The sequence below is a fragment of the Schistocerca nitens genome, chromosome 2 (genome assembly GCF_023898315.1).
Source record: "Schistocerca nitens isolate TAMUIC-IGC-003100 chromosome 2, iqSchNite1.1, whole genome shotgun sequence".
Taxonomy (NCBI): Eukaryota; Metazoa; Arthropoda; class Insecta; order Orthoptera; family Acrididae; genus Schistocerca; species Schistocerca nitens.
Window position 1 is genome coordinate 738785814 of NC_064615.1, and position 24345 is coordinate 738810158.

General features: G+C 39.1%; 1 protein-coding gene across 1 annotated transcript in view; it reads left to right on the top strand.

Annotated features, from left to right (window-relative positions):
* Window positions 1-24345, top strand: part of LOC126236954 (succinate dehydrogenase [ubiquinone] flavoprotein subunit, mitochondrial) — an 88201-nt gene that overhangs the window by 42353 nt on the left and 21503 nt on the right. The window contains exons 5-8 of the mRNA XM_049946652.1: window positions 387-673; window positions 3371-3509; window positions 6823-6991; window positions 8860-9069. Coding sequence (XP_049802609.1) covers window positions 387-673; window positions 3371-3509; window positions 6823-6991; window positions 8860-9069 — 805 coding nt within the window. The remainder of the gene's footprint in view (window positions 1-386; window positions 674-3370; window positions 3510-6822; window positions 6992-8859; window positions 9070-24345) is intronic.

Sequence of the window (24345 nt, forward strand, 5' to 3'; positions counted from 1 at the left end):
GAATTCATACATACATGTATGATTGTACTGGTGAATGATAAAATTTAAACAAGTACAACCCATACAGCAGTGGTAGTTATTTGTTCCACAGTAGACAGCATATTTTGAGAAGGAATAAATAGGATGGGGTACAGCAGTGTTTATAACACCTAGTGTTTATAACACCTCTTTGGATAAGAAAACGTTAATGTTGACCTTCATTTATATTATATTATTAAACACAACGAATTGCCTTGCTATTGTGACAACACTCCTGACCTACTGAATTTTCTTTGCAGAACAGTATGTCATCAACGATTGGAACCTGAAATGCAATTTCACCAATGTGTGTCACATGTGGTGATGGTGGATGATGGAGGGTGATGATATTTGTTCATACTTTACAGGTATGCCATTCAGTAGGACAGCTGAAGGCCGAATTTATCAGCGAGCATTTGGAGGCCAGTCTCTCAAATTTGGAAAAGGAGGACAAGCTCATCGATGTTGCTGTGTTGCAGACCGCACAGGGCACTCCTTGTTGCATACACTTTATGGCCAGTCTCTTAAATATGATTGCAATTATTTTGTTGAGTATTTTGCTCTGGACCTTTTGATGGATGGTGATGTCTGTGTGGGAGTTATTGCTCTCTGCTTAGAGGATGGATCAATACATCGTTTCAGAGCAAAGAACACGGTTAGTGAACATGTTACTTCTTGATAGCAAGTCCTGTGTAACATGCAATATCTGAACTGAAGCAATCAGTGCATGCTTAGATACATATCTTTCAACTTCACATGAAATGGCTGGACAGTATTCACCAATGCATCATGTATCTTATGACATTCCTTAATTTAATTCTTTTATCATCAAATTTTGAGTGTCTTTTATGACTAGGTTTGCTACATACATTGAAGTACTGCTTACACAAAACTTGAGACAGCAACCCACATAAACACATGGTTACTGTTCTGTTTCTGGGAGGATCCATAATGTACAAGGAAGAGGCTGATTATAGTTTGTGTGTTTTACATACATGGAATGAACAATTTGGGCTGCATACTTAACCTCTTTGTACCATTGTGAAAATTAATTTTTGTTGTAAATGCTGTTTGAATTGTTTCACTTGCTTGTACTGTAGTCAATTTTTAAGGTTAACAAAATTTATGTTCTTTCATTTTACACACACACACACACACACACACACACACACATGAAAGGTAATGTGAATACATTAGTGTGCTGGCATGCTTCTGTCAGTGGGGCCTGTAACATGATATAACATTGTATGTGTATGCTTACTGTTATTTGTAAAACATGTGGCTGTATGCCACATATTGCACAAGAGGTTACACATTGCTCTCTTGGCAGTAGGTGTAGGCCCTCTTCTACCATTCTGTCACGCATAAGTTGGATGCTATGTTCTAGAACTTGCTCTCTCTCTCTCTCTCTCTCTCTCTCTCTCTCTCTCTCTCTCTCTCTCTCTCTCTCATTGTATCCAATGTATCATGAAGGAATAGATGTACATTAAATTTTTTCTAAATTCTTAACAAACATAGGAAATGGCCCAGGTTTTGAATCTAAACTGTGGTGTTGGGAAGATGACAGTCATAGAACCCTCAAGATTGTTGGCACAGTCAGTCACGAGAAAATTCCGCCTGTGTGAAAGATAAGAGACAGGAAAAATGCCCTCAGAAGAAATATGCACTAATTCCCATTCCAAAAACAGTAGGTGCTGACATGTAAATATTACCAAATTATCAGTTTGCAAAAAACTCTCAAATTTTCTTCAGATGTCCAGTAAAATGTAAAAATACAGGAGTAATACTGACCCTATGACTTAGGATGAGGAAAAAGAAAGGCAAGCAGTTTTTGAGTTGGTAGTAAGACAGGATTCTGGCCTATCCCCAATATTATTCGATCTGTCCAATGAATAGTGTCTCGAAAACATATTATAAGATGAATATCAACAAAAGTAAAATGAAGGTAAATGGAATGTTGTTGAATTAAATCAGGTGATGCTGATGGAATTGGATTATGAAATAAAACCCTAAAAGTAGCAGACATGTTGCTATTTGGGTAGAAAAATAACTGATGATGGTGGAAGTAGAGTGAATATAAAATGCATAGTAGCAAGAGCAAGGAAAATGTTTTTGGAAAATAGAAATTTTTTAACAATGGATATTAATTTAATTGCTAGAAGACCTCTTTAAGATATTTGTATGGAATACAAATATGGAATACAGAAATGAAACATGCACTATAGTCAGTTAAGAACAGAATAAAAAAAATACAAACTTTTGAATTGTGGTATTAAAGAAAAAATAGTGAAGATTAAATGGATAGGTGGAATAACTAATGAAGTACTAATAAATATAATTGGGAGAAAGAAATTTATAGCACAACCTGACTAAAAGGAGGAGTCAACTGATTGGACACATCCCGAGGCATCAAGAAAGTGTCAGTATGACAATGGAGAGAAGTGCAGGTGTATAAACTGTAGACGGAGACGATGCTTGAATACGGCACTTAGTTCCAATGGATGTAGGTTTCCATAATTACACAGAGCTGATATATATATATCAGTTGACCTCTTAGAGATGAATGGACTTTTAAAAGACTGTCATGTCTTAAAAAATTCTGAGATTGTTAAGAATGAAGCATAGTAGTCGCACATCTGTCACTAGTGGTATTAACCACTGTAGCATGCAGACATACACTGAGTATATAAAATTATGTGGTAAATGACCATTAATTTCATCTGTGATCTTTTGGAATAATGAACATTTCACCTAAATGTAAGAAGAAAGGTAAAGTCAGCAGTTTGCCTCCAAAAAGTACGTACCACTCCAAATCAACCTGGTTTCTACACATTCAGAATTTCTTTTCTGATAATCTCTGGTGTGTTTATGGTATGAAATGGAATGAATGTTGTATAGCGTAGTAAGTTAATTCCATGTAAAATTTTCACAACTAATTTTAACAATTTTGTACATTAAATTTATATAACAGCAACTAGCATTGAAAATTGTGTTTGAGCACCATGAAATGAGCAAAGGCGAATCTTTAAGTTGAACTAAAATACTTCCATCATTCAAATGACTGTACGTTTTAGAAAATAACATTTTGACAACTCATGTTTTGAGCACAACAGTCTCTCTCTCTCTCTCTCTCTCTCTCTCTCTCTCTCTCTCTCTCACTACTACTCCCACTCCTCCTCCTCCTCCTCCTCCTCCTCCTCCTCCTCCGCCCCCACCCCCACCCCCTGCCTCCATTTTGTTCTTTTTGTTCGATTACAGTTAGGTATATCAGGTTTCCCCAAAATATCATAATTTTAAAGAAAATAAACATATATTTGTAGATTTATGAGTTTATTTTCAAATTCTGTTTTAGATACTTGCAACTGGAGGATATGGACGTGCATATTTTTCATGCACATCAGCACACACATGCACGGGGGATGGTACAGCTATGGTGTCCCGTGCTGGGTTGCAGAATCAAGACTTGGAGTTTGTACAGTTCCATCCCACAGGTACGTTTCATCGTACTGGAACTGAAGTGGTCCATTGATACTCATTGATAAAAGAATTATCTCCAGGAACTTAAACCTCAAGGAAAAGAATTCTCATGTAAATAATTCCTGATATCCCACCAACAGACATTTAGTGTAATAAAATTTGTTTGTTATTCTGTGCTGCAAATTTCTTTACGGCCAGTGTGCACCCACTACACTTAAAAACGTTATAGTATTTCCCACCTTTAGAATTTTGCCAAATACTAGCTTCTATTAGAAACGTAGGAGAACATGCCCAAACTCGCTTGTAAAAGTGTAATCAAAAAGAAAGGGAAGAAACACAGTAAGAAATGGAGGAGGAGGAGGGTGTAGGAGGACTTCAACATGAACAAGGAATGAGGGAAGGAAGAGTGTGAATACAGGGTCTGACTTCTGGAATGGGTGGGAAATGTGCTCAGAATTTGGGTTTATAAGTTTAGCATCTACACAGGTGTGATAATGCAACTTCATTATATGGTCATTGCGGATAATTCATTGACTGACGGTGGCTCGATAATAGCCAGATAACAGAGCTATGTGAGAGGGAAATGAACTCACTGTGCAAGTTGATCTAGCAAAGAATCCAAACTCGTGTAAAGACAAGCACAGGTAGAACTCATCACGCAGCTGGTGCAGATAGTTAACGTCTAAGCACTTGGCACAATACATGGCACGATACACAGGGCGAGGTGTGTTGTGGTCAAATTCCAAGTAGGCACTGGCTAGCCTGGCCTACTGCAACCCCCGGGTAAACACTTCTGTCAGTAGGTCTGCTCATACAGTATTTTAATAATAATAATAATCCTAGTGGCACAGCTATGAAATTTACATCTTTGTTGTCACAAATATTTGGCTGTTTCTCCTGAACATGTTAACATTTGTGATGTGGTTGTGTGTAAGCTTGGGGACTGATGACCTTAGCAGTTAAGTCGCATAAGATTACACACACATTTTATATTTAGTTTAACTTATTGTTCATATAATTCTCATGAACCTTCATATAAATTTTTAAGCAAGTTACAAATTTAAAACAGTCTGTGCTCAAAAATAGTCATATGTAGTACCGTTATAGTCACTATAACATTGTGCTCTCAAATTAAACTAATCATTGTGTTTGCTGAGTGTTATGCTTGGTGTATGCTTTCGGACAGTAAAAGAAAATAAGTATTATTCATCATCAGCAGCACAGTGAATTGTGAAACATGGCTTTGTGGGATGTTTACTGTTGTAAATTTGAAAGGAACAGAAATGAGGCTTCCATTCGAAAGTGCTGGCAGGTCGATAGACACACAAACAAACACAGACATACACACAAAATTCAAGCTTTCGCAACAAACTGTTGCCTCATCAGGAAAGAGGGAAGGAGAGGGAAAGACGAAAGGATGTGGGTTTTAAGGGAGAGGGTGAGGAGTCATTCCAATCCCGGGAGCGGAAAGACTTACCTTATGGGGAAAAAAGGACGGGTATGCGCGCGCGCGCTGCGCGCGCGCGCACACACACACACACACACACACACACACACACACACACACACATATCCATCCATTGTGTGGTGTCTGTGTATGTGTCTGCTCGTGTCTGTGTGTCTGTCTGTGTGTGTGTGTGTGTGTGTGTGTGTGTGTGTGTGTGTGTGTGTGCGCGCGCGCGCTGTATACCTGTCCTTTTCCCCCCAAGGTAAGTCTTTCCGCTCCCGGGATTGGAATGACTCCTTACCCTCTCCCTTAAAACCCACGTCCTTTCGTCTTTCCCTCTCCTTCCCTCATTCCCTCTTTCCTGATGAGGCAACAGTTTGTTGCGAAAGCTTGAATTTTGTGTGTATGTTTGTGTTTGTTTGTGTGTCTATCGACTTGCCAGCACTTTCGTTTGGTAAGTCACATCATCTTTGTTTTATATATATATATATATATATATATATATATATATATATATATATATAACAGAGGGAAACATTCCACGTGGAAAAAATATATCTAAAAAGAAAGATGATGAGACTTACCAAACAAAAGCGCTGGCAGGTCGATAGACACACAAACAAACACAAATATACACACAAAATTCAAGCTTTCGCAACAAACTGTTGCCTCATCAGGAAAGAGGGAAGGAGAGGGAAAGACGAAAGGATGTGGGTTTTAAGGGAGAGGGTAAGGAGTCATTCCAATCCCGGGAGCGGAAAGACTTACCTTAGAGGGAAAAAAGGACAGGTATACACTCGCGCACACACACACACATATCCATCCACACATACAGACACAAGCAGACATATTTGTTGCGAAAGCTTGTATATATATATATATATATATATATATATATATATATATATATATATATGAAATCCCCAAACCACCTTCCCTACCCTCTGGCTCCTATCCTTGTAACCGCCCCCGGTGTAAAACCTGTCCCATGCACCCTCCCACCACCACCTACTCCAGTCCTGTAACCCGGAAGGTGTACACGATCAAAGGCAGAGCCACGTGTGAAAGCACCCACGTGATTTACCAACTGACCTGCCTACACTGTGATGCATTCTATGTGGGAATGACCAGCAACAAACTGTCCATTCGCATGAATGGACACAGGCAGACAGTGTTTGTTGGTAATGAGGATCACCCTGTGGCTAAACATGCCTTGGTGCACGGCCAGCACATCTTGGCACAGTGTTACACCATCCGGGTTATCTGGATACTTCCCACCAACACCAACCTATCCGAACTCCGGAGATGGGAACTTGCTCTTCAATATATCCTCTCTTCCCGTTACCCACCAGGCCTCAATCTCCACTAATTTCAAGTTGCCGCCACTCATACCTCACCTGTCATTCAACATCATCTTTGCCTCTTCACTTCTGCCTCGACTGACATCTCTGCCCAAACTCTTTGTCTTTAAATATGTCTGCTTGTGAGATGTCTGCTTGTGTCTGTATATGTGTGGATGGATATATGTGTGTGTGTGCGCGCGCGCGAGTGTATACCCGTCCTTTTTTCCCCCTAAGGTAAGTCTTTCCGCTCCCGGGATTGGAATGACTCCTTACCCTCTCCCCTAAAACCCACATCCTTTCGTCTTTCCCTCTCCTTCCCTCTTTCCTGATGAGGCAACAGTTTGTTGTGAAAGCTTGAATTTTGTGTGTGTGTTTGTGTTTGTTTGTGTGTCTATCGACCTGCCAGCGCTTTCGTTCGGTAAGTCACATCATCTTTGTTTATATATGTGTGTGTGTGTGTGTGTGTGTGTGTGTGTGTGTGTGTGTGTCCACAGGAGTATGTGCATGCACTTACTAATTGGTTTATCTTGTATCCAGGCATATATGGTGCTGGTTGCCTCATGACAGAGGGATGCCGTGGTGAAGGTGGCTATCTAATCAACAGTGAAGGAGAGCGATTCATGGAACGTTATGCACCAGTTGCTAAAGACTTAGCATCACGTGATGTTGTCAGTCGATCTATGACAATGGAGATTCGAGAAGGGAGGTAGGATAACACCCTTTATTGTTGCCTTCCCAGTTTAAATCAAATTTTGTAAGTTCTTTTAACAGTGCTTACTTAATAATTTTGCCACAAATGTAGTAGTTCTTTCATACTATAAAGTGCTTCTGGCGTGCTTGACCATTGAGAAACCAGCCCGATGCCTTTAAGGGGCTCCGGAAAGGCTCAAAATCATGAAAAGTTCAATTTTTACTTTTTTGCGTTTTCTGAATCTGCAGACTATTACCTTTTAATAGATATATAATTTATTCAATTCCGAAGACTACAACTATTTTTAAATTTTTTTTGAAATGTGTTCTACATGGGCGTGACCCACTGTGGCGCTGTTAAACTGCTGTCAAATGGTGTTATTATTAACGTCCATGTTCATCAGGTACATTTTAGTGATGTGAGATAAAGTATGTGTTGTGGCTAACCTGTGATGGTTCAATATATATCGCTGGTGTGATTGTCGATTGTTTCATGTTTATTTACTCTGTCGTTATCTCGAAAATATTCGTAATTAATTCTGTTTCTTGAGTCTCTGTTTTGTTGAAGTATAATAACGAGTAAAAGTAAAGTTATTAGAAATCCTCTGAAGGCTTTTAAGAAAAGGAGAAATGTTGGAAAGCCAAAGGTATGTGTTATTACTGTAAACAATAAAGACGATGAAAATCCCCAACATAGCTAGTGTCCCAAAGAAGAAGACAGTTGGTGTAAATATAACAAAGGATTGCTAACTGGTAAAGTGTACACTCATAAGCATAGTCTGCCTCATGCAATAATGGAGGTGATAAAACCTATTTTCAGAGACTTGGCAGCACCTGAACTGTTAAAGTGTATTCACGGAAAAACTCAAAACCCCAACGAAAGTGTAAATAGTGTTATATGGTCGAGAATCCCCAAGACTGTATTTGTTGGAATAGAAACACTTCACTTTGGTGTGTATGATGCTGTTGCGACTTTCAATGATGGCAACATTGTAAGGTGCAAGGTATTTAGAAATATGGGAATGAAGATAGGTTCTAACATGGTACGAGCGATGCTTGCTTTAGACAAGGAACGCCTTCGGGCTGCAGACAGAGCTGTAAAGAGTCTAGAAATACAAGCAAGAGTAAACAGGAGGAGGAACAAGAGGAAGCTGGAGGAGGAGTTTGCTGATGAAGATAATACATCCTATGGACCTGGAATGCACTAAAAAGTTAATCCAATCTTTGTCGCTCGATTCCCAAAACTTTTATTTTCTCATACTAATTACATGTTTTCTAAGGATCTTCCAAACATATTTATTTCAAACTTTCAGTAAATGTTACACAGTACCTTCTGCATAATTTAACACAGCCTTTTTCCAAAAAAACTGTATATTTTTGAATATATAAATAAAAAATTGCAAAAAAATGTTGTGAATTTTCATTACAATTGAAAAAAAAATCATCTTTAATAACTGAACTAAAATTTTGTAAAATCCCTGTGTTAAGTTGTAGCCCATATTCCAATAAATAATCTGTAAAAAGTTCAACTTCCTACCTCAAATACTTTGTGAGGAAAGATGTAATTTATAAACGTTATTTTAACATTGCAAGTATAGGGCGTTCCGGAGCCCCTTAAGGAATATGTTATTTCCATCATAAATATGCAGCAGTGAAGCTTGCAAATGTATCATATAATAGATGTATAAGAAATACAAGAAATGAAGGACAAATGTATAAGAAATACAAGAAAGAGACCATTCTGTGTTTGATCTAGTCTGTCCAGTCTGCTTCTTCAGTTTTCAGTTGTTCCGTTGTCACTGATACACAGTGCTTTGTCCTCAAGTACTCCTGTTCATTACTCGATTGGTAGGAGATTTTAATTTTCTATGTTTGTTGCTGCAGAGGTTGTGGCCCAGAGAAGGACCATGTACTGCTGCAGCTTCATCACCTGCCACCTGAGCAACTTGCTACAAGACTGCCTGGCATTTCAGAGACAGCCATGATATTTGCTGGTGTTGATGTCACTCGAGAACCTATACCCGTTTTGCCCACAGTGCATTACAACATGGGAGGTGTACCAACAAATTACAAAGGTCAAGTCATTGTGAACAGGTAAGTTCTTTGACATTTACTTACATTTATTCTTGTGATTGTTCAAAGTGGGATATAATCTGAATGACAGTATTTTCTGATCTGTTATTCCAGTTTTGACTGTGATATTTAGATGCCGTTGATATGAAATGTTTGCAGTATATTTACTGTTTATCATGCTAAGATTTAAGATGAATTCCTGTTAGTCTTTCCTTCCCTGCTTCCTTCCTTCCTTCCTTCCTTCCTTTTAGGTTCAGTTTATCCAGCCAATACCAGGTTGGGACAGGTATGGTACATCTTCAATTTTTGCAGAGAGCAAACTGTACCGAATGTAGGCTTTTACTATGAAGGGGTTGCCACTTTCAAAGGTATTTCAAAGCTACTGTCACCATCCCCACGCTCTCTATGGGAGGGATTCATGTACCTGTTCTGTCTGCATCTAGTGTAATCACACAGCCAAATAGTGTGCACATAATGTATCTCAAGTAGGATGTGGGAACCAGCGCCTTAGTTACCTTAGTCGATGTGGAAAACCATCTAAAAACACCTTCCTGGCTGGCAGTCGCTGAAACCACCTTGTGCAAATGTTCTATTAGTCTTTTATAAAACGACAAATGAACTACCTTTAGGAATAAATTATAGGAGACTATATTCACTTTCCCATCAGTTACTTTTGTATCAAAGAGAGGGGGAAGGTTTGCACATCTGTTCATAGATTATGATTAGATAATCCGTTGCATATTAAAGAAGTGGAAGATATATTTCTTGTGCCTGAACAACTGGTAATAAATAGACTGAACTAAATGTAGCGTAGTAATAGTTTCTGTTATGCATCAAGAGGTAATTAACATTTCTGGTTGTAAATCTCTAACAGGGCTGAATTACTCACAGTGGTGGTCAGTTAGCTGCAGTACAGTATATTTTTTGTATATTGTGTTGACTATCTGTTTTAACTGAAACTAGCTACTTAATGTAAAAGTGTGCCCTGCCATTTTTTTTAGTACTTAATAATTATTTCTCATTTGCAACCAGTATACTTGATTTTTAAGCTAAATATTATTTGATGTCAACTCATCATCTGTGCTTAGAATTTTTTTTATCTTTTTGTGTGTGTGTGTGTGTGTGTGTGTGTGTGTGTGTGTGTGTGTGTGTGTGGTGGAGGGGGGGGGGGCAGTTTATTTTATTTCTCAGATTCTAGGATATTGTCCAAGTAAAATTTTCTTGGTCACAGAACACGTCTCTAAATTTACAGACATAGTATACAAAATTTAAAATAACAAAATGCAAGAATGGAATTTTAGCATAATGAAATGTAAACTAATATCAAGCAGTGGAAAGTCCAGCATGGAATATCAACGATATTATGAAAAGGGTCGATTGCTGCATGCCATGGAGACAGGCACAACAAAAAGACTGTTACGTATAAACTTTCAGCCAGAGCCTTCTTCAGAAAAGAATTTAAAAACACACACACACACACACACACACACACACACACACAATCAAGGACACCTCACATAAACATAACATCTATCTCTGGCCACTCCAGCCGGAATGCAACTGAAACAGGAGTAAAAGTCCGGGGTGGGGCAGAGAAGGGGGGAGGGGGTGGTTTACATGTTAGGAAGAGGAGTCAGCACTGCCTATTTGAGTGTACAGGTACTAAAGGTGGGAGAAGAGGGCTGCCAGGCACAGCATCGGGAGGCTAGGTGGAGGGACACCAGGGAGCAGAGAGGAGGAAAAGAATGTTGAGTGGGGAAGTGAATTGTAAGGAGCTGACAGAACAGAACTCTGTATAACATTGTCTTCGTCATGCCTGTCTACAACTCGGCATATCGTCTTCATGGTGAGTAGCAATCTAGCCTTTTCATAACATTGTGAACTAATGTCATAAATTAATGTAGACGGGGTGTACACATCCTTGAAAAATTGTGGAATTTTTTCGTGTGGAGATATCTGGGAATTTTTGTTGTTTTAGTTTTCAGTTAAATTTTTGTAAGTTTGAGTGGTGAGAACAGGTATTCCAAAAAAGAATTTTACTGTAGCCTGCTACTGCAGAATAGTACTCTAGTAATAAAACATAAATGAGAAAATAACACAAAAATAAAACCTTAGTTGCAAAGAAAACATGATTTACAATAACAAAACATAGTGCACACACAAGCGTATGCTGACAGCAAAATGTGCCAAAGACTATGCACTACTTCACAACAAGAAACTGCTTACAATGCTTCTTTCTCGTGGGCTTCGTTTCAATGAGCGTGACGGCAAAACTGTTTACATTTCCAAGAGATCGCAAGAAAAATTGCTAGTTGTGATTTGAGAAGCATTACTTTCAGAGTTACTTTCCTTTTATGCAAAATGAGTGGTGCTATGTGTGAGAATGTGTGATGAATTTATTAAATCATGCAGATTGAACTCTCATTCAAAACATAACAGTGAGGACCAGCCACTTAGAAAATTTTCTGGCCCAGAAGACCAGCCACTTATGCCATTACTTACACTATTACTGTCACATATGTGTTTGATGTACCTTAAAGAGTAACACCCACTAAAAAAGACCAGTTTCAAGATTAGTTTTTCATAGTATTTTAGTTATTTTATAAATTGCAAATTATGCAACATCCAAGGTGAAAAGAATAATTAGCCCTCAAAAAAGTGTGAAATTAGTTTTTGAACAATTTCACACATAATGGGCTCCTCTCTCGAAAAGCTGAAGTGCTCAGTGGAACATGCATTCAGCCAGGTAACCCACAGAATTTAGAATCATGCTTGTCAGAAATATACAACTGCTGCAATTTAAGCTGTGCACTTAGGATCATGCCTAACCACACCCTCAAAAAGAAATGGTGACCAATATTATATTATGTGCTGTTGCTATACTGCATGTATATAAATTGAAACCATTAATTTTTTCTGTTCATGTGTTAGCACTACTTAACAGTGATGTTGCTATTGGCTGACTAACTCACATATCCTATGCCATGAATGTCTGCTGTCATTGGCTGGCGAGTTTTACAACTCCAGTAGAAAGTATATTGCCATTTAACATGAAAAAAAAAAAAAAAAATTAATAAAAAGCTTTCACTATGCCACAGTGTATTTTCACCTGAGAAAGTGTATTTTTAACTGGGAAATAGGGAAAATCCAGGAAGTTTTTTCTTGTGCACATATAAACCCTGAGAGGGTAACTGTGGTATGCTGTAGAAAGCTTTTGATCTGAAGCTTAAACATCACATTTCTCATTTATTTTGAGAAACTGTCAAAATCGAAATGGGAATAATAGTTCCCATCTTTCTGTACTACTACTCCACACACACACACACACACACACACACACACACACACACACACACAGAGAGAGAGAGAGAGAGAGAGAGAGAGAGAGAGAGAGAGAGAGACTGTAGGTACTGTAATGGCATTGTTAAGGGGGCCACACATGCAACTGCTGCATGCTTGTTACACCAGCTTGTTGTAGCATTTTGCACAGGCAGATACAATGACACTTCTGCATGGCTCAAGCATGCTTGTACAAGTGTCAGTTCGTACCTGAAGTCAGTTGGTACCTGAAATATGTCGAGCGCAAACGACAATGCACTCGCCTGACTGGTTCGAAGGTAGCAAATGATTTTGAAGAGAGATGAAATTTTCCACATTGTGCTGACTGTTCTGATAGAAAAACTGGAGAGGGAGTTCCTCCAGCTGCAAGTGGCTCATAGTATTTAAATTACAAACATGCCTACATATGGTTCTACTTTTCACAGCAAGTGCAAGCTATAGATTCATTGTGTTTGATTTTGGCACAAACGGCAGAATATTGGATAGAGCTGCTCTTCAGAATACATAATTTTTAGGAGACTTGTAAAAGTCATTGAACATTTGAGAGAGACAAAAGTCACAAACAGTGCCCAATAATGTCATATGTATTCATAGGTGACGATGCTTTTCCTTAGCGATTTATATGCTAAAACTGTTCAGAGTGACTTGACTTCCATAGAAAAAAAAAAAATTACAACTACCCATTATGTAGAGGCTACATTATTTAGCATGATTTTGGGATTTTTGACAGCACTCTTCAGGATTTATCACAAATCTATAAATTGGGAAGTAGGTTGTAATGATAAAGTATCAGAAGCAGCGTTTGCTTTACATAATTATTTACTGATCATTGTGGGTCAAAAGTATGCTCAGTATGATTCTCTAGACTGTGAGGACCTAGACTACGGCATAATTAATTCTGGCATAACGTCAAATAATTTGCTGGAAACATTTTCACATCTCTTGACATGATGGCTACGGAAATTGATTGCAGTAAATACAGCGCAGAAACTGTCTCACAAGTACGTACATGCATGTCTGAAAGAACGAACAGTGTTGAAGATCCACAGCTGTATGAAATATTTTCAAAATGAATTCGCTGAATGTGAATTCCATGACATCAGCTATATTAGGTATACACCTTCTAACCAGTAGTGACACAAAAGGACGTAGAAAGTATGAAATGTGAAAATTAGTCAGTTTGGAAGTGTGAATGGATAGCCAAAAGTGGTTAAGGCAATTGCTTGCAATAAGCAGAAAATCTGATTAAAGTCACAGTCCGGCACAGATTTGCATATGTCACTACTGGGTAGTAAATCTATACTTAATAATGCTGATGTCAAAAAATTCACGGCCAGTAAATTAATTCTGAAACTGGCTCACAAGTAACACTGCATGCACACTGTAACACAACAGCCTATTGGAAAGGGAAGAGTCACTTTATTCAGTCATAAAAACACCACCGCAGATACACAGGTGGTGGCTAAGATTGGGTCATATTCGTGTTGACAGCTGAAATCAGCTTGTGGATGACCAGTTTCACACTGTGCTCCACAGATAAGGTCGTTTCTGGACTTGCACAGGACACTAAGGTGACCGAGACAAACCATCCTTTGGACAGTACAATGGCTGCTCGTGGCCACTTTTCGTGTCCAGTACAAAATTAAAGCTTACCCCAAAATCAATAAATACTGAACCTTATGTGTCACAAAAAAGCTAGTAGGCTCATTCGAAGCATATATATAAACAAAGATGATGTGACTTACCGAACGAAAGCGCTGGCAGGTCGATAGACACACAAACACACACACACACAAAATTCAAGCTTTCGCAACAAACTGTTGCCTCATCAGGAAAGAGGGGAAGGAGAGGGAAAGACGAAAGGATGTGGGTTTTAAGGGAGAGGGTAAGGAGTCATTCCAATCCCGGGAGCAGAAAGACTTACCTTAGGGGGAAAAAAGGACAGGTATACACTCGCGCACACGCACATATCCATCCACACATATACAGACACAAGCAGACATATTTAAAGACCGAAAGCGGAAAGACATGTAATTGGGGGGGGGGAAAGGACAGGTATACACTAGCGCGCGCGCGCGCACACACACACACACACACACACACACACACACACACATATATATATATATATAATGGAGGGAAACATTCCACGTAGGAAAAATATATCTAAAAACAAAGATGATGTGACTTACCAAATGAAAGTGCTGGCAGGTCGACAGACACACAAACGAACACAAACATACACACAAAATTCAAGCTTTCGCAACAAACTGTTGCCTCATCAGGAAAGAGGGAAGGAGAGGGAAAGACGAAAGGATGTGGGTTTTAAGGGAGAAGGTAAGGAGTCATTCCAATCCCGGGAGCGGAAAGACCTACCTTAGGGGGGAAAAAAGGACGGGTATACACTCGCGCGCACACACACACACATATCCATCCACACATATACAGACACAAGCAGACATCTCACAAGCAGACATATTTAAAGACAAAGAGTTTGGGCAGAGATGTCAGTCGAGGCAGAAGTGCAGAGGCAAAGATGTTGTTGAATGACAGGTGAGGTATGAGTGGCGGCAACTTGAAATTAGCGGAGATTGAGGCCTGGTGGATAACGAGAAGAGAGGATATATTGAAGAGCAAGTTCCCATCTCCGGAGCTCGGATAGGTTGGTGTTAGTGGGAAGTATCCAGATAACCCGGACGGTGTAACACTGTGCCAAGATGTGCTGGCCGTGCACCAAGGCATGTTTAGCCACAGGGTGATCCTCATTACCAACAAACACTGTCTGCCTGTGTCCATTCATGCGAATGGACAGTTTGTTGCTGGTCATTCCCACATAGAATGCATCACAGTGTAGGCAGGTCAGTTGGTAGATCAAGTGGGTGCTTTCACACGTGGCTCTGCCTTTGATCGTGTACACCCTCGGGGTTACAGGACTGGAGTAGGTGGTGGTGGGAGGGTGCATGGGACAGGTTTTACACCGGGGGCGGTTACAAGGGTAGGAGCCAGAGGGTAGGGAAGGTGGTTTGGGGATTTCATAGGGATGAACTAAGAGGTTACGAGGGTTAGGTGGACAGCGGAAAGACACTCTTGGTGGAGTGGGGAGGATTTCATGAAGGATGGATCTCATTTCAGGGCAGGATTTGAGGAAGTCGTATCCCTGCTGGAGAGCCACATTCAGAATCTGATCCAGTCCCGGAAAGTATCCTGTCACAAGTGGGGCACTTTTGTGGTTCTTCTGTGGGAGGTTCTGGGTTTGAGAGGATGAGGAAGTGGCTCTGGTTATTTGCTTCTGTACCAGGTCGGGAGGGTAGTTGCGGGATGCGAAAGCTGTTGTCAGGTTGTTGGTCTAATGCTTCAGGGATTCCGGACTGGAGCAGATTCGTTTGCCACGAAGACCTAGGCTGTAGGGAAGGGACCGTTTGATGTGGAATGGGTGGCAGCTGTCGTAATGGAGGTACTGTTGCTTGTTGGTGGGTTTGATGTGGACGGACGTGTGAAGCTGGCCATTGGACAGGTGGAGGTCAACATCAAGGAAAGTGGCATGGGATTTGGAGTAGGACCAGGTGAATCTGATGGAACCAAAGGATTTGAGGTTGGAGAGGAAAGTCTGGAGTTCTTCTTCACTGTGAGTCCAGATCATGAAGATGTCATCAATAAATCTGTACCAAACTTTGGGTTGGCAGGCCTGGGTAACCAAGAAGGCTTCCTCTAAGCGACCCATGAATAGGTTGGCGTACGAAGGGGCCATCCTGGTACCCATGGCTGTTCCCTTTAATTGTTGGTATGTCTGGTCTTCAAAAGTGAAGAAGTTGTGGGTCAGGATGAAGCTGGCTAAGGTAATGAGGAAAGAGGTTTTAGGTAGGGTGGCAGGTGATTGGCGTGAAAGGAAGTGCTCCATCGCAGCGAGGCCCTGGACGTGCAGGATATTTGTGTATAAGGAAGTGGCATCAATGGTTACAAGGATGGTTTCTGGGGGTAATGGATTGGGTAAGGATTCCAGCCGTTTGAGAAAGTGGTTGGTGTCTTTGATGAAGGATGGGAGACTGCATGTAATGGGTTGAAGGTGTTGCATATCTCTGCCTACGTAGATAAAAGAAAACTGATAACAGCATTGTATTTCCGAGAATTTCTGTGCGAGCTGATGTATATGTGTCTGAGAGGTTAAAATTAAGAATTTTAGCCATTTTCATGTTCAGTAGTTAACTGACTTCAGTGGTAGTTCAATGAGATTTCCTGGGTGAACAGCGGCAAATTAGTGGAAGTCTGTGTTCAGACACCATTGGAGGCTCTCGGGCTGCGTTAATCAGCTTAAGAAAGCGGTGAAACAGTGGTTAGTTTGCGTGTGTGTTATTCGGAGTTCCTACTGTTGGACATAGAAGTTCTTTGACATCTGATGGTCTTATTATAATTCAGGCTGCGTGATACCAGCTGTGCTTGGAAGGTTTCAGTGTGTAGCCATTGTTGAATTCGCAGTTTGAGATATTGTGGAACTTAAGTGGTTTTTTAAAGAAAGCTCATGCAATTAACCATCAATTATTCAACCACCTGCAAGATTTTAAGAAATAATTTTAAGAAATTAATTTATTATGAACAGTGACTTTCAGATGTTCTATGTTCTTATTGGAAATAAACTTGAATTTGTGAAACTTTACAAAGTCTGTGTGTGTGTGTGTGTGTGTGTGTGTGTGTGTGTGTGTGTGTGTGTGTGCTTTTTGCATAGCAAATCCTGCCTGGATTTATATTGAGTACTTTTGTGGAACACGGAGTAAATTGCAACTAATGTGAGTTGGTGCCCCATATATGAAACATAGCCAAACTTGTAAATCCAACCACTTATATGGAGGCCCATTGAAGTGCCTGTATTCTGTAATGTGTGGGTAAATCTTTTCATGCTTTATAACGTGGGGGTCTGAGCTGATATTGAACTTCAACAGTTTATAACTTTGATTTTCTGTGAGTTGATGAGAGAGATTGTATTTTATTGTGTCATCCCCACTGCATGCACATTCCCATACAACCTTAACAGCTGCAACAAGCCTCCCTATCTTAGTGGAAATGCTCAAGCATGCACACGATCGAATGCTTGCACAAGCTTGCATAATTGAAACTCAGTTGAGTATCAAGTAGCTTGTATAGTCTTGAGGCTTGCACAGATTTAGCCTACACACTCTCAAGTATGTTTGCATAAAACTCTGGTGCATGTGTGCTTGTTAGGCATGCAGTTACATGTATGGCCATCTTTAGTCTTTTTGATACTGCCATTCCTCTAGTCTTTCCTGCACTTTTGGATGGTTATGGGTTTACACAGAATATGTTACATAGGACATAATAATAGTCAAATGAACTTCCATAATAATATGTACAAGGTTGAGGCAGGCAGGCAGGCAGAGAGAGAGAGAGAGAGAGAGAGAGAGAGAGAGAGAGAGAGAGAGAGAGATAGGGATAGGTGAATGTGCTTCCAGTAAAAGATGACAGTACTGAGTTTCTGTGTAAGATCCTGTCTGTCATACTTCAAAGAAATCCGTCCAGCCATCTTAAACCTTTGCAAGAGTAAGATCTCTCATTCATGCTCATAAAACTGGAAGTTCATCTGTGTACTGTATGGATTATTTGTGCTATGTGGAGCAAGCTAATTAATGTAAGTGTATACTGTTATTGTTTGCAGTCCTTAACAACTGACCCACTGCCAGTGTGCTTGGTTCTGTCAGTTGTCTTCCAGCATTGAGATTGTTGAAATCTGCCCAGTCAATTTCATAGTCATGTATCCACATAACCCATGTTAATGGTTTATGTCCTTTTCAATTTTGTAAGTGTTACCTTGTGCTGTTCCTTATCACACATTATTGGTGCCAGCTCATTAAATATTAGCCTTCACGCTTAAGTGATCATGGAATTTATTAGATTTGCTGCAGGACATGTCTCTGTGGAACACTCAGAAAATATACGTGGATTTCAGCAAGATGTATGCTTCCGAAAGATATGCAATGGTAAGAGAAAATTATGGCTTCATGGAGATTCTCAGAATCTTGAATGACTGACACCTGTATCTTTCTGCTGCCTTATAGCACACAGCAAATACTACAGCAGCTGTCACTTTTGCTTCATTCTCATTGCCCTTAGTAATGTCCCATCTCCAGCCACTCCATTTCACACTAGTCAATTAAACAATGTCTGAAATTGGAAATAGGTTTTAAATAGTATATTCATGACCATCACCACATTATTCTAGTGAAGATCCAAGCCAAACTATAGAAATCAAAAATCTCACATTCTAGAATAAGATCTTTTAACTCAGTTCCACTGCAATTTAATTGCTCTCATTGCACATTACATTATATTCTGACATAAAGTGGTTGAAAGTCTATGGTTTGGTATTATGTTTGCTATGACTGATAATTGTTTGGAAGTTGCTTCAGAAAACCACTCACAAACTGTTCACATACAGACTGACAATAGTATCTTTTAAAATATATGTGCAAATAATGTAACTAGTAAGTATATAGAAGTTGTTACGTGTATTAAGACAGAACTAAAGTTCAAACACGTTGAAACAGTTAGATTTTGTAGTACACTGTGCTATCTGTCAGACAGCAGCAAGCAATTAATAGTTTTCAATGATTGCAGTGTAGATTTTCCAAAGGATTCTGGTAGGGAACAGACTGGAAACCTTATTTGGGTCCTAAAATTTAGAATTCATTTTTAAACAGGAGTGGATAAAGACAGTGGGACCCTGTTTGATAATGTTTTCTTTGATGAACCTCAAAGCAAGAAAATAACTGTATACCAAGTAACAAATGCTCTCTGATCATGAGGCACAATTAATTACGATAAATAAAGTAGTGCATTATAGTTCAGGTACCGTCAAAAGGGGTGATTTCAGATGGTTTTGTCATTATTTTGATTGTAACTTTCATATATATTGTTAGATTAAATTGATTGATATGGAAGTGCTAGGGTATAAGTGTAACAAATAAAATATACCAGAACCAGAAAGTGTATGTTTAGGTATATTTATCTGAGGCAGTTAAAGTGTCCGAAGTCATCCCATGGATTGGGGTTATTTCGGACACGTGTTTCTTAAATCTCTGTCCGAAGTTACAGTATATAGAGGGTGAATTCGGACAGTTATTACCCTTTTTTTTAAATTCTACATGCTATTTATTTGATTTTGGTGACATTTTACATATTTGTTACGAAAAAGTGATATGGAGTGATATAATGAATTTCATATATTACAGATAAGTTTTTATTTTGCAAGAATTTAAATAAACACTCTTTGTTCACTTCTGCATGAGCTCATTTAATATTTTCACTTAAGCAAACAGAAAGATCTTTAACTAAATATCTAATTTCCAATTTAGTGAACGGAAATCCCCAATGTGCAGCCCTCAAGATACCTTGCTTCAACATTTCTTCTTCTTCTTTATTTAGCACTGGCTGTCCTCACATTTTTTTCGGATGTGCTTCCTGCACTTTATTCTGTAGGGTATGATTTAGGTATACCATACAAATCACATGCTTTTCTGTATGATAATTTACCACTCTGAATATCACGAACAGCTTTATCTAAAAGTTCTGGGTCATAATTACACCATACTGTAGCACCTTTCCTGCTCTTATACGTGCTTGGCATTGTCCGAAATCACTCCACACAGGACACAGTTTTACAAAAACTGTCGTTATTTTATAACCTTGCACGAGAAACTCGACAAATGTACAGAAATTGTCTCAATGCTGTTAGCTACTGAGCGCGTCGACAATTATGGTTACAATAACTTCCCGCTCGGCGCACCAATAGAAAGTTGCCATTTTACGATAATGCATGGATTTTTAACACTAAGACTGTTCATCAGTTATTCACCTAGGGAAACAACTGACACAAAATAAAAGTTGTGGAAAGCGATAAATGCAATCTTGCACTTAAAATAACTGGCGCACAGATGTTAAAATAAGAAACTCTTTGTTTCTATGCAGTAACAAAGAGCAAATAAGCCATACTGTCCAAATTCGCCCCGGTGTCCAAAATCACTCCATTTGACGGTACTCCTCAGAGGAAATGAGGTAGAATAATTAGTGACTGCTGGACAAATGTTTACAAGAGATGATCCGGAACAAAATTTGTAATTAACCACATGTTGCCTTGAAATTAAATCTATTCTGGAGGGGAGGGGTCAGAGTATAAGTGTGAGTAGGACTCGTAGACTGAGGGTTCCACACCTACTTAATTATGTGTATAAATAGTTCTTACATCCCAGGAATTTTAACGATTTTTGCCTGATATTGATGTTGGCAAGATATCAAAATAGTATGTGACATAAATGGCTATATCTCTTGATTGCATTGACTTCCATCCTTGAATGTTTTACACTCCAAAGGGACCATAGACCTTAATATTTGACGTAAATTTCCAGTCAATATGTCTACCAGTTCCTGAGAAAAAAGTGTCTTGACAGACATGCAGACCGACAACAGTGTGATCCTGTAAGGGTTCCATTTTTATCGACTGAGCTACGGAACCCTAAAAAATATCATTATTCAAAAATAACTTTCTGCCTAAGCTAATCAGAAAGAACATCAAACAACCATGTAACAAATCATGGATCAATAGAAGGATTGAAGTATCTTGTGAAAGGAAAAGGGAAATATACCTGAAACCTCCTGGCAGATTAAAACTGTGTGCTGGACCGAGACTCGAACTCAGGACCTTTGCCTTTTGCGGCAAGCACTCTACCATCTGAGCTACGCAGGTGTGACTCACGCCCCATCCTCACAGCCTTACTTCTGCCAGTACCTCGTCTCCTATATTCCAAACTTCACAGAAGCTCTCCTGCGATGGTAGAGCACTTGCACACGAAAGGCAAAGGTCCCGAGTTCAAGTCTTGGTCCGGCACACAGTTACGAAAATTTCATTCTGGAAACATCCTCCAGGCTGTGGCAAGCCGTGTCTCCTCAATATACTTTCTTCCAGGATTGCTAATTCTGCAGCATCGCAGGAGAGCTTCTGTGAGGTTTGGAAGGTAGGAGACGAGGTACTGGCGGAAGTAAGGCTGTGAGAATGGGGCACGAGTCGTGCTTGGGTACCTCAGATGGTAGAGCACTTGCCCATGAAGCAAAGGTCCTGAGTTAATCTCAGTCCAGCACACAGTTTTAATCTGCCAGGAAGTTTCATGTCAGTGTACACACTGCTGCAGAGTGAAAATTTCATTCTGGAAATATACCTGTTGACAAGAACAAGTAAGATCTTGCAGTTGCACACCACAAGAAATACTAAAAATTACTAACAAGGAGAGTGTGCAAGATGGGTCTCACCAGTTTGGTTCAAACTGTCAGGTAGGTACCCCTTTCAAGTGCCTAGAATCTTTCTTCTGCATGGGCATGGAAAAGAGGAAACACAGAGGCATTTTTCGGCCGTGATGATAAAGTGGCATAGTGCAGTGCTGTAGCACGATGACTGTAAACTCTCCGGATCTGGATTTATGCCAACTGCTACTGTAATTTTTTCAGCACAACATTAAGCTATTAATTATAAAATTTAAATATATTTATCAGATCAATTTGTATACGTAAAATTAATATATTCAATTAGTTATGATTAATTTATACATTTCTAACAGTTTGTGATTTCAACTGTCAGTCAATCACAACATTCTGTTATGATGACAATCTCTCTCTCTCTCTCTCTCTCTCTCTCTCTCTCTCTCTCTCTCTCTCTCTCTCTCTTCCCCCACCCGTCCTCTTTGTTCTCTGTCATGTTCAGAGCACATGACACTGGTAGATGTTTCAAAACCCATATAGTCACTCTTTACTGTCCCCATTTCCTGGTAGTTTGTAATATGCGCTTTAGTTGTGAACAGCATCTCACCACATGCCTGTGGTGATTTTCCATAGAAACTGATTATTTTATTGGAAAATGAACAAAACATTTCTACCAGTGAAGTGATAAGTGAAAACATTGAAACTATAACTTTTAAAGAAGATTTTTTTTTAAATTTCACCACTGCAAACATTATGCTTTGCCTTTCTCTCCTTTGGCTCATCCACGCTTTTATTGTATGCAGTCATTTTTTATTCGTAATAGATTAATTCTTTAAGTACAGATGTGAACAGTGATGATTATGATACTAACAAATATTCATCTTTTTCTGTGGTGTCCTTGACTGATAAGAAGAAAGTCATTGATTGTGATGATGCTTATCCCAAATGGAAGTTCCAGCATTAAAATCATGATTCCCAGTTTCAAGAGGAAAAAAAATCTTGAAATTTGGAGGAAGGAAATAACAAAGTTTGAGGTGTAACACATCATTTTAGGGATACTGATGGGTTACACTCTTAGCCTTTCTAAACAATGAAAGATGGTTGTAATATTTATTAATTTCTTTTAATAATAATTATCCAACAGCATATTCAGGGAGAAATGGTCTATTGTTAAGTGCAACTAATATGAGGTATGTAGGTACGATTGGATAAATAGTTTAGCATCACCATGTGCTGTGGGATGCTGCTTCTTAGATGTTGTGGGATGTTGCGGTCATGGTAAAACGGAAATCACAGTAGCAATAGTGACGACATAGAAGCAAAATGAAAGAAGTTTTTTAAACTGTCATTCTTACATTCATTCTCTGATGTTTGATCTTTCAAAAGGTATTCACATTGTACTATCTAATAAGGCAATACATCTGTAATCAATCAGGTAATTGTAATAGATTGTGCTATACATATTTGATGGGAGTTATCTGTCAATGTTTAAAGAAGCTTTAATATATTGGCATTAAAAGAAGGAATTTTCTTGGTCAGTACATAGATTTGAGAAGGATTGCAGCTCCCTTTCAGCCTTTAACACTAAAGGCACTGCGAAGGAAAAGAAGTCCGCTAAGAACAACTGAAGCGCAGTTATTCTGAACTGATTAGAAGGTCCGAATCATAATTAATTCACAAGATGGGCAACCTCAGGAATTATATTATGTACCACTCATTGATCAACTAAATAGCCATATACACTCCAAATTTCGTTCATCAACTCTGAAATATTGGAAAGATTTAAAGATGCACAAGGCTGTTGTGGTTAAGTGATAATGAGAACTTCACGGCAACGGGCTATGACATTGCGAGGAATTGAGAAAAAAAATATGGTGGTGACAGGAATTGAAACCGAGCCAGCAAATTGATGTTTGCTACCTCATGTACTTGATCCTTGTTGCTCAAAAAATCCCTCGTGCTGTACTCAAAAATCTTAATAGAGCATTTTCTCTTTCCCTATGGCCCACTCAGGTGAGAGATTCCAGGAACCTGGAAGGGGGCACATACCAGTTTGGGCAAAATCGATGAGCCCTATCGCGCACTCTCCCCTTGTCAGAAAATTTATTAGAAAATAGAGGAATATGTACAGCAAGTTAGAAATCAAAATTGCTATGAGAGACCTAGACCTACATCTGTCTGGAATATAGTAAAATGAGAAACAGTACAACAGGCCACAGAACATGATAACATCACTATGAATTAAATGGAAAAGCTATAAATGATCAGTGACAGGCAGCAGAAATGTTAATAATCATTTCTTCAATGTGGTACAGAATATAGGAACCAGCTGTTCAAGAAAAAAAGCAAAAAGGGCATTGAAAAAAGAACTTGTACAGAATTGTCTTTTGAACATTTCACCATCTTCTTTTGAAATTAAGGAAATACGAGTGTCTCTCAAAGCCCATCTTGATTTGATGTTATTTCCAACACAGTACTAAAGACTTGTTCCCATCCAATAAGTACTGTCATAATTTTCTGAAATATGTAATAATCATTTTAACAGATGTACTGAAATAAACCATTGTTAAAAATCACTATAGGGGAAGTGGGAGGAGAAACGTCAATAACTACAGACCCATTCTGCTGTTGACTTCATTTTCCAAAATTTTTGAGAATGTGATGTGCTCTAGAACAGTATCCCAACTGAGCAACAGCAATATA